This window comes from Sinocyclocheilus anshuiensis, unplaced genomic scaffold (assembly GCF_001515605.1).
Source record: "Sinocyclocheilus anshuiensis isolate Anshui unplaced genomic scaffold, SAMN03320099.WGS_v1.1 scaffold394, whole genome shotgun sequence".
Classification (NCBI taxonomy): domain Eukaryota; kingdom Metazoa; phylum Chordata; class Actinopteri; order Cypriniformes; family Cyprinidae; genus Sinocyclocheilus; species Sinocyclocheilus anshuiensis.
The window spans coordinates 486,675-502,196 of NW_015542343.1; the positions used below are offsets into that span (position 1 = coordinate 486,675).

General features: G+C 34.9%; 1 protein-coding gene across 1 annotated transcript in view; it reads right to left on the minus strand.

Annotated features, from left to right (window-relative positions):
• Positions 1-15,522, minus strand: part of LOC107691261 (FERM and PDZ domain-containing protein 4-like) — a 65,549-nt gene that overhangs the window by 19,987 nt on the left and 30,040 nt on the right. The window contains exons 3-7 of the mRNA XM_016489774.1: positions 4,720-4,880; positions 4,075-4,177; positions 3,769-3,814; positions 1,069-1,173; positions 415-522 (exon numbers count right to left, since the gene is read on the minus strand). Of these exons, the coding sequence (XP_016345260.1) occupies positions 415-522; positions 1,069-1,173; positions 3,769-3,814; positions 4,075-4,177; positions 4,720-4,880 (523 nt within the window). The remainder of the gene's footprint in view (positions 1-414; positions 523-1,068; positions 1,174-3,768; positions 3,815-4,074; positions 4,178-4,719; positions 4,881-15,522) is intronic.

Sequence of the window (15,522 nt, forward strand, 5' to 3'; positions counted from 1 at the left end):
TTTTGGGGGGCTCACCAAGGCTGCACTTATTTGATCAAAAATACAGTAAAATATTTGTGAAATATTTTTACAATTTAAAATAGCTGTCTTCTTTGTGAATATCTGTTAAACTGTAATTTATTTCTGTGATGCGCAGCTGAATTTTCAGCATCATTACTCCAGTCTTCATACATTTCTGATTATTATCATATTTTGTTGAAAACAGTTGTGCTGCCCAATATTTTTGTGGAAACTGTGGTACATTTTATTTTATAATGCATCCCTGATAAATAATAGTATTAATTTATTTAAAAAAAATACATTTTGCTTGCTACAATAATATTTTATTGCACCATATTTAATGTATGCATAGCCATTATTTTTGCTGATATGGTGCATCAGCAGTAATTTGTAAATATTGCAATGCTGAAATACCTTAATGGAGGTGTTGCAGTCAAACTTAAAGGACTTTGTTTGTCCGTTTTCCAGATACACCTTCAAGACGTTTGGCATGAAGAGCAGAGAATTATCCTTCACAGTCTCCTGCGGATGAAAACACTCCGTCATGTTTCTAATATCTCTGAGCTGCATGAATAACACAACTAAAGTGGCTTTTATCTGTTCGCTGATCTGTCAGTGATTCACATCCCTGTGATGATATCAGCATAAAACACGTGCGGCTGCATATTTTTAATCATTAACCTCTTGTTGTGCCACTAATTAAGACGCACAGTATGAATGAACACTGATTTATGTAACGTGCATCCTCATAATATTTCATCACAATGCAATAATTTGCTCCAGAGCTAAAATCACTTTCCGGCTGACGACATCAATCCTCTTATTCTAATCACATGACTATTCTGGTGCATAACGTCCACTTTTCACAATCCAATCAATCTCGGATGATTATAATCAAAACCCTACAGTGTTTCTCACTGAATATCCGGTTTGTTTCTCTCAGAGATGTCAGATTATGAAAGTAAAATGGGTTGATCTTTAAACCTAAAAAACCATTAAATCGGCTGTAAATACTGTGATATAGCCCATGACATGCTTTTTCAGCAAAACGTGTCATTTTTCACTTACAGGTACTTGTCCATTAATAATGACTTCTTCAGCAAAGCGCACTTTGACCGGATTGGATTTCAATTTAGCCTTTTTAGCTGCACTGATGAAGGCAGATTTGGGCGACTGGATGGGAATAACAGAGGAACAAAAGCAGAAAAATTACTGGATATCAATGTTATCAAGTCATTATCTTCTGCCTAAGAGCTGAGCCAGAAACTAATAAGCAGATCCAGATGGAATCCACAGCAGGGTTATTAACGTCAACTAAAACCATAAAAACTAAAATTTGTTCCTTGAAATTATATAAGTGTTAAAATTAAGGGAACACTTTGAAAACACATCAGATCTCAAAGGGGAAAAATATCATGCTGGACATCTATACTGATATGGACTGGGTAATGTGTAAGGAACGAAAGAATTCCATCGTTTGATGGAAATTAAAACAATTATCTACCTACAGAGGGCTGAATTCAAAGACACCCCGAAAATCAAAGTGAAACAAATCATGCAGCAGGCTAGTCAATTCTGCTGAAATTTCATTGCAGCAACTCTAAATGGTACTCAGTAGTCTGTATGGCACCCATGTGCTTGTATGCATGCCTGACAACGTCAGGGCGTGCTCCTAATGAGACGACGGATGGTGTCCTGGGGTATTTCCTCACAGATCTGGACCAGGGCATCACTGAGCTACATAAGGTGCAACCTGGTGGCGTCGGATGGACCGAAACATAATGTCCCAGAGGTGTTCGATTGGATTTAGGTCAGGCGAGCGTCGGGGCCATTCAATGGTATAAATTCCTTCATCCTCCAGGAACTGCCTGCATACTCTCGCCACATTAGGCTGGGCATTGTCGTGCACCAGGTGGAACCCAGGACCCATTGCACCAGCGTAGTGCAAGGATTTCATCCCGATACCTAATGGCAGTCAGGGTGCCATTGTCTAGCCTGTAGAGGTCTGTGCGTCCCTCCATGGATATGCCTCCCCAGACCATCACTTGACCCACCACCAAACCGGTCATGCTGAACGATGTTACAGGCAGCATAATGTTCTCCATGGCTTCTCCAGACCCTTTCACGTCTGTCACATGTGCTCAGGGTGAACCTGCTCTCATCTGTGAAAAGCACAGGGCGCCAGTGGCGGATCTGCCAATTCTGCTGTTCAATGGCAAATGCCAATCGAGCTCCACGGGCCACTCTCATGAAGTCTGTTTCTGATTGTTTGGTCAGAGACATTCACAACAGTGGCCTGCTGGAGGTCATTTTGTAGGGCTCTGGCAGTGCTCATCCTGTTCCTTCTTGCACAAAGGAGCAGATACCGGTCCTGCTGATGGGTTAAGGACCTTATACGGCTCTGTCCAGCTCTCCTAGAGTAACTGCCTGTCTCCTGGAATATCCTCCATACTCTTGAGACTGTGCTGGGGGAAGAGTTGGACTGCCTGTGCAATCTCTGTAGGGTCCAGGTATCGCCTCATGCTACCAGCAGTGACACTGACCCTAGCCAAATGCAAAACTAGTGAAAAACAGTCAGAAAAGATGAGTAGGGAACACAATGTCAGTGGCCTCCACCTGTAAAACCATTCCTGTTTTTAAAATCCACTATAATTTAAAAAAATAATACAGTTTTGTGTCACGGAATGTAGTTTTAAGAGTTTTCTATGCAAAAATTTACTTGTTTGGACTTCAAATATGCGGTTTGTTAATAAAAATGACATCTTCATTTTCGGAGACGCAAGCTCCAGGACGTCAGCGGCCGTTCAGTGCTCATAAACCCTTAAGCAGCTGAAACTGATTAACAACCCCCTCTGCTACTTAGCTAACCAGATCAATATCCCAGGAGTTTAATTGACTTGATGCTATACAGTGATTAAAAAGTGTTCCTTTAATTTTTTTGAGCAGTGTACATATACAAAACTATATATATATATATATATATATATATATATATATATAAACAAAAAAAAAATACAAAACACACAAAACTAAACAAAAATGGTACCTTGGCAATTAGTTGAGATAAAATAAGTATTAAAATAAGTAAAACTAATAAATACAAGTGAATATAAAACCTATATAGATAAAAAAAATACAAATTGCAAAAACACAAAACTAAACAAAAGTGGTGCCTTGGCAAATAACTGAAATAAAATAAGTTTAAAAACTAAAATAATTAAAACTAATACATACAAATGAATAAAAACTATATAAACATAATATATAAACACATTTAAAACTAATGAAAGGTGACAAAAACACAACAAAACAAAAAAATGGCAGCTTGGCAACCAGCTAAAATAAAATAAATTTGAGTATTAAAATAATTAAAAAATAATAAAAATGGCAAAAACTAAACTAAACGAAAATGGTGCCTTGGACAGCTAGCTAAAATAAGAACGAAAATGATTGAAACTAATCAATAAAAATGAATAATAACTACAGACATTAAAAAAATAATACAAAGGACAAAACCTAAACAAAATTACTAAAACTAAGTAAAATTAAAGTAAAAACATAAAATATTAAAATAAACAAATTCAACACATCAACAAAAAATATAGTATAGTATAATATAGTATACAGTAGTATAGTATAGTATATCAATGATAATAAAATAACTAAAGTAACACTGATCTGCAGACGTTTTATTAGTGTTTTCTACATTGAGTTCTGCAGAATTTAACCTAAAATTAGCCAAAATACTCAGTCAATATGTAGACTTACAGGGTACGGCTGCACCACAGTCAGGATGATGGACTCCTTACAACTTCTGCCAAAAATAATGGAAAACAAAACAAAAAAACAATAAGAATATTAAATTCTCAAGATGGAATCAGGGATAGTTAGCAAAACCCTGATCTAATACAATGACAGACATCTGACTCGGGTGTTCATACTCATTTTGGGACCACAGTATATATGGTTATTGTAGACAGAAACTGCTGGTCTGTCAGCATGTAATGGCTTCAGCTGAAAAACACATGTAGTAGATGAAGAGCGACACAGTAACTGGTTGATGGAGCTCAGTACCTGACCAGGTCAATGACTCGTTCCCGTGGAGCTGAACTCACGGCCTCCTCATTTATCATCACTATCTCATCTCCTGGGATCAGCTTCCCTTCTGAAGGCCCTCCTGCACATTCATCACAAACACACATCACATTTGTGTTCATATTATATGTATTTTTTCTAAAACAACGAACATCATGCACCATGATAATGCACTTTTTATTTGGCCATTATGTTTTCTATCATGATCCTTTCTTGGCTTTACACACTATAAATCAACAGTGTTGGGGTAAGGGTCAGTTTGTTTGTTTGTTTTTAAGACATTAATACTTTTATTCAGCAAGGATGCATTAAATTAGTCAAAAGTGACAATATTTCTGAAGGATCATGCGACACTGAAGACTGGAGTAATGATGCTAAAAATTCAGCTTGATCACAGTAATAAATTACATTTTAACATATATTCACATAGAAAAGAGCTATTTTAAACTGTAAAAATATTTCACACTTTTCTTTTTTTTTCACTCTGTGACTGTTAAAATGCAGCTTTGGCGAGCAGAAGAGACTTGTGCTTCCCGACTGGTTTCTTAGTCACACTCATGTTGTATGAAATGACTCAATTGTATGAATACATGCAGAAAAACCAGTCTCGGTTAGCTGGGATACCTGGAGTAACCGATCGAACCACCACTGGTTTCTCGCTGCCCGCCACGAAGCCGAAGCCGAGCACCGGGTCGCGTCTCATTTCCACCTTTCGCGGTGCAGGAGGGACGAACTTATCCACATCAACACACACTTCCTCCAAAGAACTTGACTGTGAGAGGTGACTGAAAGACAGAGGAGGATAAAGATCAAATTAGTTCAATGTTAACATGAACTCAAAACTGACTGCTTAAACCCTGTATAGCCTGACATATGAAATAGCGGTCAGAAAAATGTAATTTTTGAAATGGAATGGTTTACTTTCTCTTCTCTCTCTATAATACATATATATAAGTTTGTGTATGTATTTTTGTTGAGTATCATTATTTGATCCACACTACAGATGTGGTGTTCAACACAATAGATCATGACATACTCATAGATGGATTACAAACCGATACGGGTATTCAGGGACAGGCTTTAAGATGATTTAGATCCTACCTGCACGACAGTTACCAGTTTATTTATTTAAATGGGGAATCATCTCAATTAACGGCATTAAAGTATGGCGTGCCACAAGGATCGGTCTTAGGCCCTCCGTTATTTTCAATAAACATGTTGCCCATTGGTAATTTTATCAGAAAATATGGAATTAGTTTCCATTGTTATGCTGACGATACTCAGCTGTATTTCAACAAGACCATCAGGCTTTTATGGCTCATCTAGTCTGATATAGTGAGAATATGAAGGAAAAAAATTATTCAGAGACTCAAACTGAACAAAAATATGCAATTTGGTGCAGATGCTGATATTTATATGGAAAAAAATGATTAAATTATTTTGTATTTAATGTAAATCAAAGAGATTCTTATGACAGTATAGCAGCTACTTAGATAAAATTATATAAATCAGTCATCACTATATCTCCTATGTTCAAAACATAATGCAATGCAATCCGCTGATGATTGAGATTGATGATCAGATTTGCGACTCACTGATTTTTCTAAAAATGATTAATGGAGAATCAAGTAAAGCCGAGCTGCTTCAGTCCAGTAGATAATTGATGTTGATAATTTAGAGGCCTTAGAAATTTACTTACGATACAGCATGTAAGATACAGTATTCAGAAAGCTTGCAATTTCCATCTTTACGCACTTGTTTTCCTCAGGTGTCCAGATTACACAACTCTGATTGACCTCTTTCATAACAGCAACATGTGAGACGTGAGGTATGACATTCTCCATTAAGACACAACACAGTGGAACTGAACCCAATAAAAGCCGTGGAAATGATCGGCCTCCACGGGAACATCTATGCTGCGGCTGTCACTGTTCTCAAAGCTCCTGGGAACCGTAATTTAGTGGGAGGTGAACAATGACTTTCTAGTACAAAAGGTTGATGGGAGAAAGTGCTACAAGTGAAGAAACTGCTGCAAATGTTGATGACCCAGTTACACACTGTAATCATTCAAAACTGTCGGCTGGTACAGTTGAGTCACCACACACTTCAACATGCCACGTCATCTGAGAAGAGAAGAACTGGATGCAAAGGCACAGACTTTACTCGAAAAATGGGGAGATGCTGTCTGAACGCTCTCATATTTCTAAGTACGGTTGAATGATATATCGAAACAAAATTGATTGTGACAGTCATATCACAAACTGATGCAACAACTTTATAACCATGTATGAATGCATATTAGTCATTTTAACTGAACTTAGGACTGGTGGTGGTGCTTTTTTGGTCAATCAGTGTTTCTGTCAAAAAAACTGAGAAAACAAACAAAAATACTGATAAGATAATAATGATACGAATTCTACTAATAAGAACAATACAAAAAAGAACTAAGGATTAATTCATGAATATTAATCAGTTTGTGTGCGTTCGCTCGAACTGATTCACTGAAATCAAAACAGGGACAATAGGCGAGCGCCAGCCAATGAGACTGTAATTTGTGCATTAGTTTTTTGCCTATAAAAAGGGTATTTTCCCCTAACCTTATTAAATGCATGTGTCATCTTTCATATCAAATTCTTACATTTTATTAATAATTTCACTTAATATAATAAGACTCTATAGGGCTGTTACCAATCAAATGAAATCAGTATTAACAAAACCAAATTTTCCACTGCTGGAGAAACCGAAGCAGCTGAAGTGGCATTTAGATACATTTACACAGACAATTTAATGAAGCTGAAATGTAGCATGAATGCATTAACACTACAAAATTACAACAGCATAAATAATGCTGTGAGCTTGGTGTTTTACATCAGGTTTTTTTATTTACAAATATGAAAAGTTGTAAAAAATACAAAAAAAAAAGTTACTTTTAAATTTGAAAGTAACCCGCCAGCAGGTGGCAGCAGCAAGTTGCATGTCTTAATGAGTGAGTCATTGAGGCATTCAAACGATTCGTTCAGACGGCTGATTCATTCAAGAATGAAGCAAGCGCCTGTCTTTATGAATGGACCACTGAGTCATTGACTCAAATTATTAATAAAAAAATGCGAATCATTCAGTAGCCTAACGAAACACCGCTAACACAGTGTGTTGCTCAGAGATGCGCGACAGTTCTGCTGCTAAGTTTGTTTGGAACTATTTTCGTTAAACAAATCGAGCAAAAACAGTCACATTGACATTATTGTACTAAAATGTATGCCCTAAGTCACTTAATATTAACTACTCGTTTGAAGTCTTGTTTAAAATCAATGTCGAATTTACAATCGTACTGATTTTCGGGGAAAACTGCACTCTCTTAGTCGTGTCATGTTAATTAATTAGGCTAGGCTTTATGTAATAAATATAAAAACTACATTTTTAACCGTAGTATGTTTCTTCTGTGTGCAGTTGTGTTCATTTGTTTCGATTTCTCCATGAGATTGTCTCACGTGAGTCTCAACTGCCGCGACCTTGTTACTATTGATTATCCATTATGAATTGCCGTTTACACCAAGTGTAATAAAATCTGAATAATTCTCGCCAAAATTTTGGTGCTTCCCTAGTTCTATGTTTTAATTAGATTAGATTAGTTGTCCGGTCGGGCAAGTAAAATTCCCTTTCACTTGCCCCTTCAAAAAATGCACACAGATCATCAAAAGCATTCTCTCGCGCACCCCTGCTGGTCGGTCTGTGCACCCCAGTTTGGGAACCGCTGCTTTAATATAATCAGTCCATTTACTCCAAAAAAATTACAAAACAAACCAAACTTCTATGTAGGTTCTTAAAGAGGAAGAGAGTTTTTCCAGTTCAGTTTTAGTTTGTTTTCCTTCCAGTTAGCAGTTATAGTGTTTTGAACTTTGTAAACATTTAATTTCTCCCAGATTAACTTTCACAGATTTCATCGGTCAGACATGCTCATGTGACTGTAGAACTAATAATGAGGGTCATGTTGAGAGTGGGAGGTCAGCTGACAGGAAGTGTTTTTGTGTGTTTCCTGTCAGAGAAAGCCAAGGCCAGTAACGCCAGAGTCCTGGTCCACTGTTTGGCGGGAATCTCTCGCTCGGCCACCATCGCCATCGCTTACATCATGAAGAAGATGGACATGTCGTTAGATGAAGCGTACAGGTACTACAGCAGATTCTGTGAGCCTTAATTCATTTGTGTTAATTAAAGGATGAATCTCATAGTACTTGTTGAGCTGAATTTAATTGGTTGATTTAAAGATTAAATCATCCTTATATGAAAAGAAATACAGAAATTACTTGTACTTTTAGCTTAATAAAAGGTTCTGTTTTGCCTGGAGTGGCTCACGCATATGCGAGTGATTTACTCGCAATGTAGAGGGTTGAGTGCATATATGCATTTGAGGCAAACCGCCAAAATAAAAGCTTGGTTTAATGTGAATAAAAATGAATGAAAAATTAAGAAATTAAGACATAATTATTAGTATCGTAATTTTACAGTTGTAACCAAACAAAATTATCAAGTACAATAGTATTATTACAGAAATTTCATTTTAAAATTCATATTTTAGTCTTGATTTTTTAATATTTTAGTCATACTTTTTAAAATTTACAGTACATTAGCAATGTTGAAATATATCTCTTATTTTATTTATTTTTAATAGCAGTTAAAACCATGTTTTAGTCAAATCAAATGTTTTTTTTTTTCATTTTACAATACTTTAGTATCGCTGCAATTTATTTCTTATTTATTTTAATTAAATAATACAGTGTGAATCATATTTTAGTCATATTGATTTTTCTTTTACAGTACATTAGTATTAATGCAATACATTTCTTATTTTTATATTTTTAATAACTGTAAAACATGATATTTTGTAAAACAGTGGGAATATGTATAATATTTATTCATTTTGCCTTTAATTCATGTTTGAATGATTTCAGGAGGACATTCATTTTTGCTTATACGTAGCAGAAGCAATCCCAGTTAATTAGTTAGTGCACATTTCGTGTATTGTTTATAATAGCAATAAAGCTTGTCTGGAAACACTATGCATTGGTTTATGAGATGCATACTTGTGCAAAACTACATTTCCGGACATCTTCTGCAGGTGCATGTAAAGTAAAACACAAAGCATGATTTACACACATAATGTATGTCTTTAACTCTTCATTTTCTTGCATCAGTGCTAAAAAAGCTTCCCGTCATGGTCTCTCTCTGAACAAAACACAGCCTTTGGTCTTTATGTAGAGCTCGGTGTCCCATTATCTGTACGTTATCACTCAGCATAAGATTTTATTGTGAATTTAATAGCATTATGTTTCCACGTTCCGCTCAGGTAACCAGCAAATGGTCTTTACATCACATCTTCTCGCATTTCACTAATCTAATCGCCGCTAGTTTCTCAGCTATTGCTCACTCTTTATATCCTCTTGCATTTGTTGTGTGTGAAGCGTGAGCTCTGTGCACGTCGTTAGCTAATTAAAGCCGTGGGCTGGAGGAGGCGGCGAGGAAGAGCCATCATTCTCGACACATGTTCCAGCGCAACGCGAATGGCTACAATTAATCTTTCAAGCCGCGGCGAGAGCATGAGAGGTCATGTGTGCACTGCATGAGACGATACTCAATGCAGCTACAACAAATCTGTAAAAGGCCATTAGTTCATGAACAGGTCTTTGTTTAATAAATCTAGGATGGTGCAACACTAAGGCCAAGGACTCGGTTCCCAAAGAAATGCATGTACTGATGAAAAGCAGTGGGCGATATATGACCAAAATCTTTTGCACTAAATGTTTTACTCAAGTCAAGCAAGTCTTTGTAAAATAGCCGATATACACACACATCTATGATACTCAGCTGAATTCTGTATTAATTCAACAAGTTGCAACATTGCTTTGCTATATTAAAGCAAGACACTATAGGTGAAAATTATATGGTTTGAAATAGTTTTAAATGGTTAGAAATTACAAATCGATATCATATTTTCCCAATTTGACCAAAGTACATTAAGACAAATGTTTTCTATAACAAGTTTACTGAAATGCTTTGTTTAAATAGTTAGCTAAAAATGAAACAAATTCGTTACCTGAAATAAAATAAACTAACTTATTTCAGCAAATTTCCAAACAACATGTCACTTTCATTTAGTTTAACTTGATAACTGAAATAACTACAACTAAAACATAAAAAAACATTAAAGCATTTTAACTAAAAAAGTTTAACTAAAATAACTAAAACCATATAAATTACACACACACTCAAACATATACACATATATAAACAACTACTAAAAATTACAAAAACATGCAGAAACATTTCGAAATGAAAATGAATTCAAAAAAATCTCCATACTAAAATAACACTGCAAATTAGACCATCTAATCAAATATGTAGTTATTTATGCAGTACTTTGCATAAATCTCAACACCGGACAAAGCAGGTTCAAATTTCTTGTTTGATTATGTTGACATAGAATTAAAGGTTTTTAAAGAGAACTTTAAATTTCTCTTTTTATGCCTCTATCAATCAGAAAACACTGTCAACAGCTAGAAAAAATACATTTTCACCATGTTTTTAAGAATAAAATGTTTCATAAATTAGTCCGAATGATACATAAACAAACCCCTCAGTAAAAGACTTCAGAAGATAGACAGGAATAAAACTGTAAATTCTGGTTTATGGTTTTATGTAAGCGGCCTCTAAAGAATCTACACGTGCAAATAGATAAAGTGCAATAAAATAAACACCTAAATGTGTATTCTGGATGTTTTTTTTTCCCCCTCACTAGTCTAAAACAACAACATATGGAAATAGTCTAAAATGTAATTTTTCTTTTTTTCTTGTCTTAAACAACATCTTGACTCGTTTGGAACTTATTGACATTACTCCATGTTTACTCACCTGTCTCAGATGTATGTGAATGTAAGCAGTACAAATTGACATTTCTACCATTGCAAAGTAAACACTGTCACACCATCTGGCCATAATAAAGGTATACCTCAAACGCACTGTAAATCTCTCTGGATAAATGCATCCACCAAATGCATGAATATTAAACGCATTCATGCAGCAACGACCAAATTATCCAGGTTAATGCTGGATGATGGCAGTGAGGTGAGAGCTGAGATAAAAATATGAATGGGATTTGTGCCATCACTCAGAGGAGCGCGAACACGGCAAGCCCTGCGAAAAACATATGGGATGCAGGAAACGCATCGCTTTGACTTCAGCCACGAGCAGCTGCTATAGATGGCCAGCGTCCCAAAGTCTTGAGCACTGCGGACACTGATGACCGGCGTAATGTGTGCGAGCGGGCCTAAGCTTTAAAAGGGTGTTTCATATTGTTAAATTCATCAACAGGTGACTGAATAGCTGCGATAATATTTTATATTAAAACTAGAAAAACTACCAGTCAAAAGTTTGGAATAATTAAGGTTTTTTCATGTTTTTTAAAAATAATTGTTATGCTAATTTGTTTGATCAAAATACAGTATAAATTGTGAAATATTATTACAATTTCAAATAAGTGATTTCTATTTGAATATGTAGTAAAATGTAATTTATTTCTGTGATCAAAGCTGAATTTTCAGCATCATTACTCCAGTCTTCAGTGCCACGTGATCCTTCAGAAATCATTCTAATATGCTGATTTGGTGTTCCATTATTATTATTAGTGCTAAAATTATTAGTGACGGTTCTTGTTATCAAATGTTGAAAACATTTTTGCTGCCTAATATTTTGTGGAAACAGTGATGTTTCAAAATTGTGAAAAAATTAAATAACTGATTTTTTTATTTATACACTTAATGAAAAACAAAACAACTTAAATTAAATTAAACAAAAATAAATACAAAAATAAAGTAACCTGACCTGTGTTTGTGTGAGATGTCTCAGATAGCAAATTAACATGGAAGCAATGTATCTTGTTTAAAACTGTTGTTTATTTGCAAAAGACAATACAATTTTGATGGTTGCACTTAAATTGTGCATGGTGTCATGCAATACCTTCTTTAGATCTTAAGCACTCAGATGAAGGTTGAGCAAAACATTGTTGAGTATAATTACAAACTAAAACCTAAGCTAAAAGTAAAATGCAATAGAAATGCATCCATGAAATGAAAACTAAAACCAAAATATTCATGCAATGGACTAAAATTAAACTGAAATTGAAAGTATTCAAATAAAATGATTATAATTAGCAATACAAGCAGGTGAATTACATGAGCAAACCCTTAGTAAAAACCTACAGAACATATACATGAATAAAGTTAAGTTTTGATGTATGTAAGTGCTGTTGAAGTGGAGAAAAAGCTCTTTTTGAGAAAACAGCCTTTAAAATATGTATTGCAATTTAAATCTACAGATGCAAAGAGATAAAGTGCAATAAAATAAACACTTAAATGTGTATTATGGACGTTTTCTGTCTACTAAGACGACATGTTATGGAAGCAAAATAACCCAAAATTGACACTGGCTTTGCCTGTAGTGTCTTGCCTTAAACAACATCTTATAAACAATCCAAAAAACTCCATTGCTCCAACTGACTAAAATTAAACTGTGATTGAAAGCATTAAAATAAAATGACTGTGAACACTATTATAAACTTGTTGAATGGGCAGCTGAACAACTCAAATCAGATGTCTTGTTGTTTCTACCTGTTTGACGGTGTGAATAGAGCACTAATGATCTGTGATGATGATGATGAGTGATTTCTCTGACTGTCGTCTGACATTATTCTGTCTTATTCAACTGACTCATCTGAAACATTCACAAGACAAAAGACACACAAATCACACGTCCCTCGCAGGAAGCGAACGACAGCCGAACAAAAGAGCACATCATGACTAAATGCCAAAGCAAACATGCAAAACTCAATCTGAACACTGCTGCTGCTGCTGCTGCTGCTGAGAAACGACTTTATTAACCGTCAGGGAGCAAATCTGATCAGGCGCGAGAGCTCGATAATTGCGTTACATGAATTATTCCGGTCAAAAGCTCACGCTAAATGCTTCTGGTTAATGGAGTCTCTGTGAAGGTGGATATTACAGCATCTCATCTTACCTGAGCAATCAAATTAAGCAGGTGAGGTGACTGCGAGATGCTCTTACAGCTCTTTGACCAGTCTATCGGCTACATAACCAGCACCTTAACTCCAATAAAACCTCATTTGAAACGCTCTACATAAGCAGCGATCCTGTGCATTAGAAGAACAGACTGAAGCACACGTGAAACCTGATGCATAATTGATATCAATGCAGTTATTGTTAGTTAGAGCCAAGTTAGTAAGTGTAACACTTACAGCCTTTATATATAATGCATTACAAAAGTATTTCAATGCATTAATTAATGCAGTTTATAATGCATTGTGTGATCTCACAAAAAATTGTATCCGGAGTTATAATTCTTATCTATTCACTGTTACAACTAGAAAGTGCAATGCATTAAAACACATGACAAACAGCTGATCTCCAAATATTATAATGCATTTTAATTTTGGTTACAATTATTTAAGGAAAGATGCATTACAATGTACATTATGAATGCTTTTATAATGCATTATACATGAAGGCTTCAAGTAAAGCGTTAGCCAAAACTCCAAAATAACTCCAAAATAAACTTGCTCATGCAATAAAAGCTCAAACAATTATACCAGAGGTCCCTGAAAGTTTCAATGCGAAGTGCCAAAATTAAAACTTGACTGATCATGGTCCAAAAGTAAATGCTGCATTATATCTAAGTATATATATATATATATATATATATAATATTATATTTTTTATTAAATTCTTATTGTTTTTTTTTAAATTTCATGCAAAAATAATTTTAAAAAATGTAAACAAAAATATAAATACACTTCAAAGGCATGTTTTTTTCCCCTCTTCTTGTGACACGCAGTGAGCCAAAAATTAATTGATCATGGGTTAAAAGTAAATACTGCATTATACCCAACTATATTAAAATTGATTACATTTTCAAATAATTAAACATTTTAAATACATTTTTTTTTTATTTTAGTTAAGTTAAATTTACTTATTGTTTGTTCACATTTCGATGCAATAAATAAATAACCTGTTTTTTTTTTATGTGCATGACAGGCATGTTTTTTTTTTTTTTTTTACTTTCTCTTCCTCTTATAATATAGCACGGTGGAGCAAATCAAAGGTCATCACAGGTCAGCTCTGGCCTGCAGCCACTGGTTTGTGCATCTCTACACACCTTTCTGAGTACTTTCTGTTGATGTGTTAAAACGCTGCCAACATAGCAGCCTACAAGGTTTTGGAGTGAAGCCCATGTGTCTCTTATGTAAACTTTGGTGTGTTTATTTGATTGGGACTGTAGTGTTAACTGATAGCAGAAACCCAATGCACAGCCATTTCATTTCCACTTTCAAATCGCTACTGACTCGAACAGGGTTTGAAAAATTTCCTACTTTACAAAGACTCCAGAATACGTAAGCGCTCTAATTTCTCTCTATACTCTAATTATAAATGGTCCGCTGCACTAATAGAGAAGGATTGCAAGATTTAAAGGAGGCGCTGATCCAGCTGGCCCAGATCTGATCTCTCTTGTTACAAAACACTAGAAACAAGGGCCAGAATCAGCAGATCATCTCACTATACTGTAAATTAGATTTTGACAAACAGAATTTTGCTTTGTTTTCTACAGAGTTATGTCTATGAAAAATGAGGACTTAAGTTTTTGTTTTTGCATGCTGAAATGGTTAATTGCACAAAATGTGGCCGCTTGGCTTATATAATGAAAATAAATTTGATGTAGGATTAAATTTTCATTTAGAAATGGCAAATTACAATGGCAAATTGCATTGGATTAAATGTGAAATTTTGAAATTGAAAGACTAAAATAGCATTTTCTTGTAAAACATACTTCAGTAATCCAGATTTACAACTTGGAAAAATCTTTTTTTACAATGTCTGCGAGTCTCTTCCGGTCTGTTGGTGATTTTTGTCAAGAATAAACTGCATTGAATACCAGATTTAATGCCAACTGTCTAATATCCGACTAAAGAGACTAAAAAATTACACACTTGTGACACAAAAAACATGTCACAAAAATGCTGGAGTTTGTGTGGGATCTCAGAGAGCAAACCTTATGTTAATGTAGGAGCAAAAGCATCTTGTTTTACTGAACAGAAAAAAGTTGCATACTGTACATGCAAAAGACAAAGAATATTTTGAGATTGCACTGAAAACGTAAACCGTGTCATGCAAAATCCATTCCAAATCCTAATAATCAGCAAAATTAAACTAAAACCTAAGCTAAAATGTGTCAAATATACGACAAATATCAGACTAATAAACACACATTTAATAATGCAAAACACTCAACTGCATGTCACAGAAATCCTGCTTAAAACAGTTTGTGCATTTTGTGTGGGATCTCAGATAACAAATGTTAAATCAACAT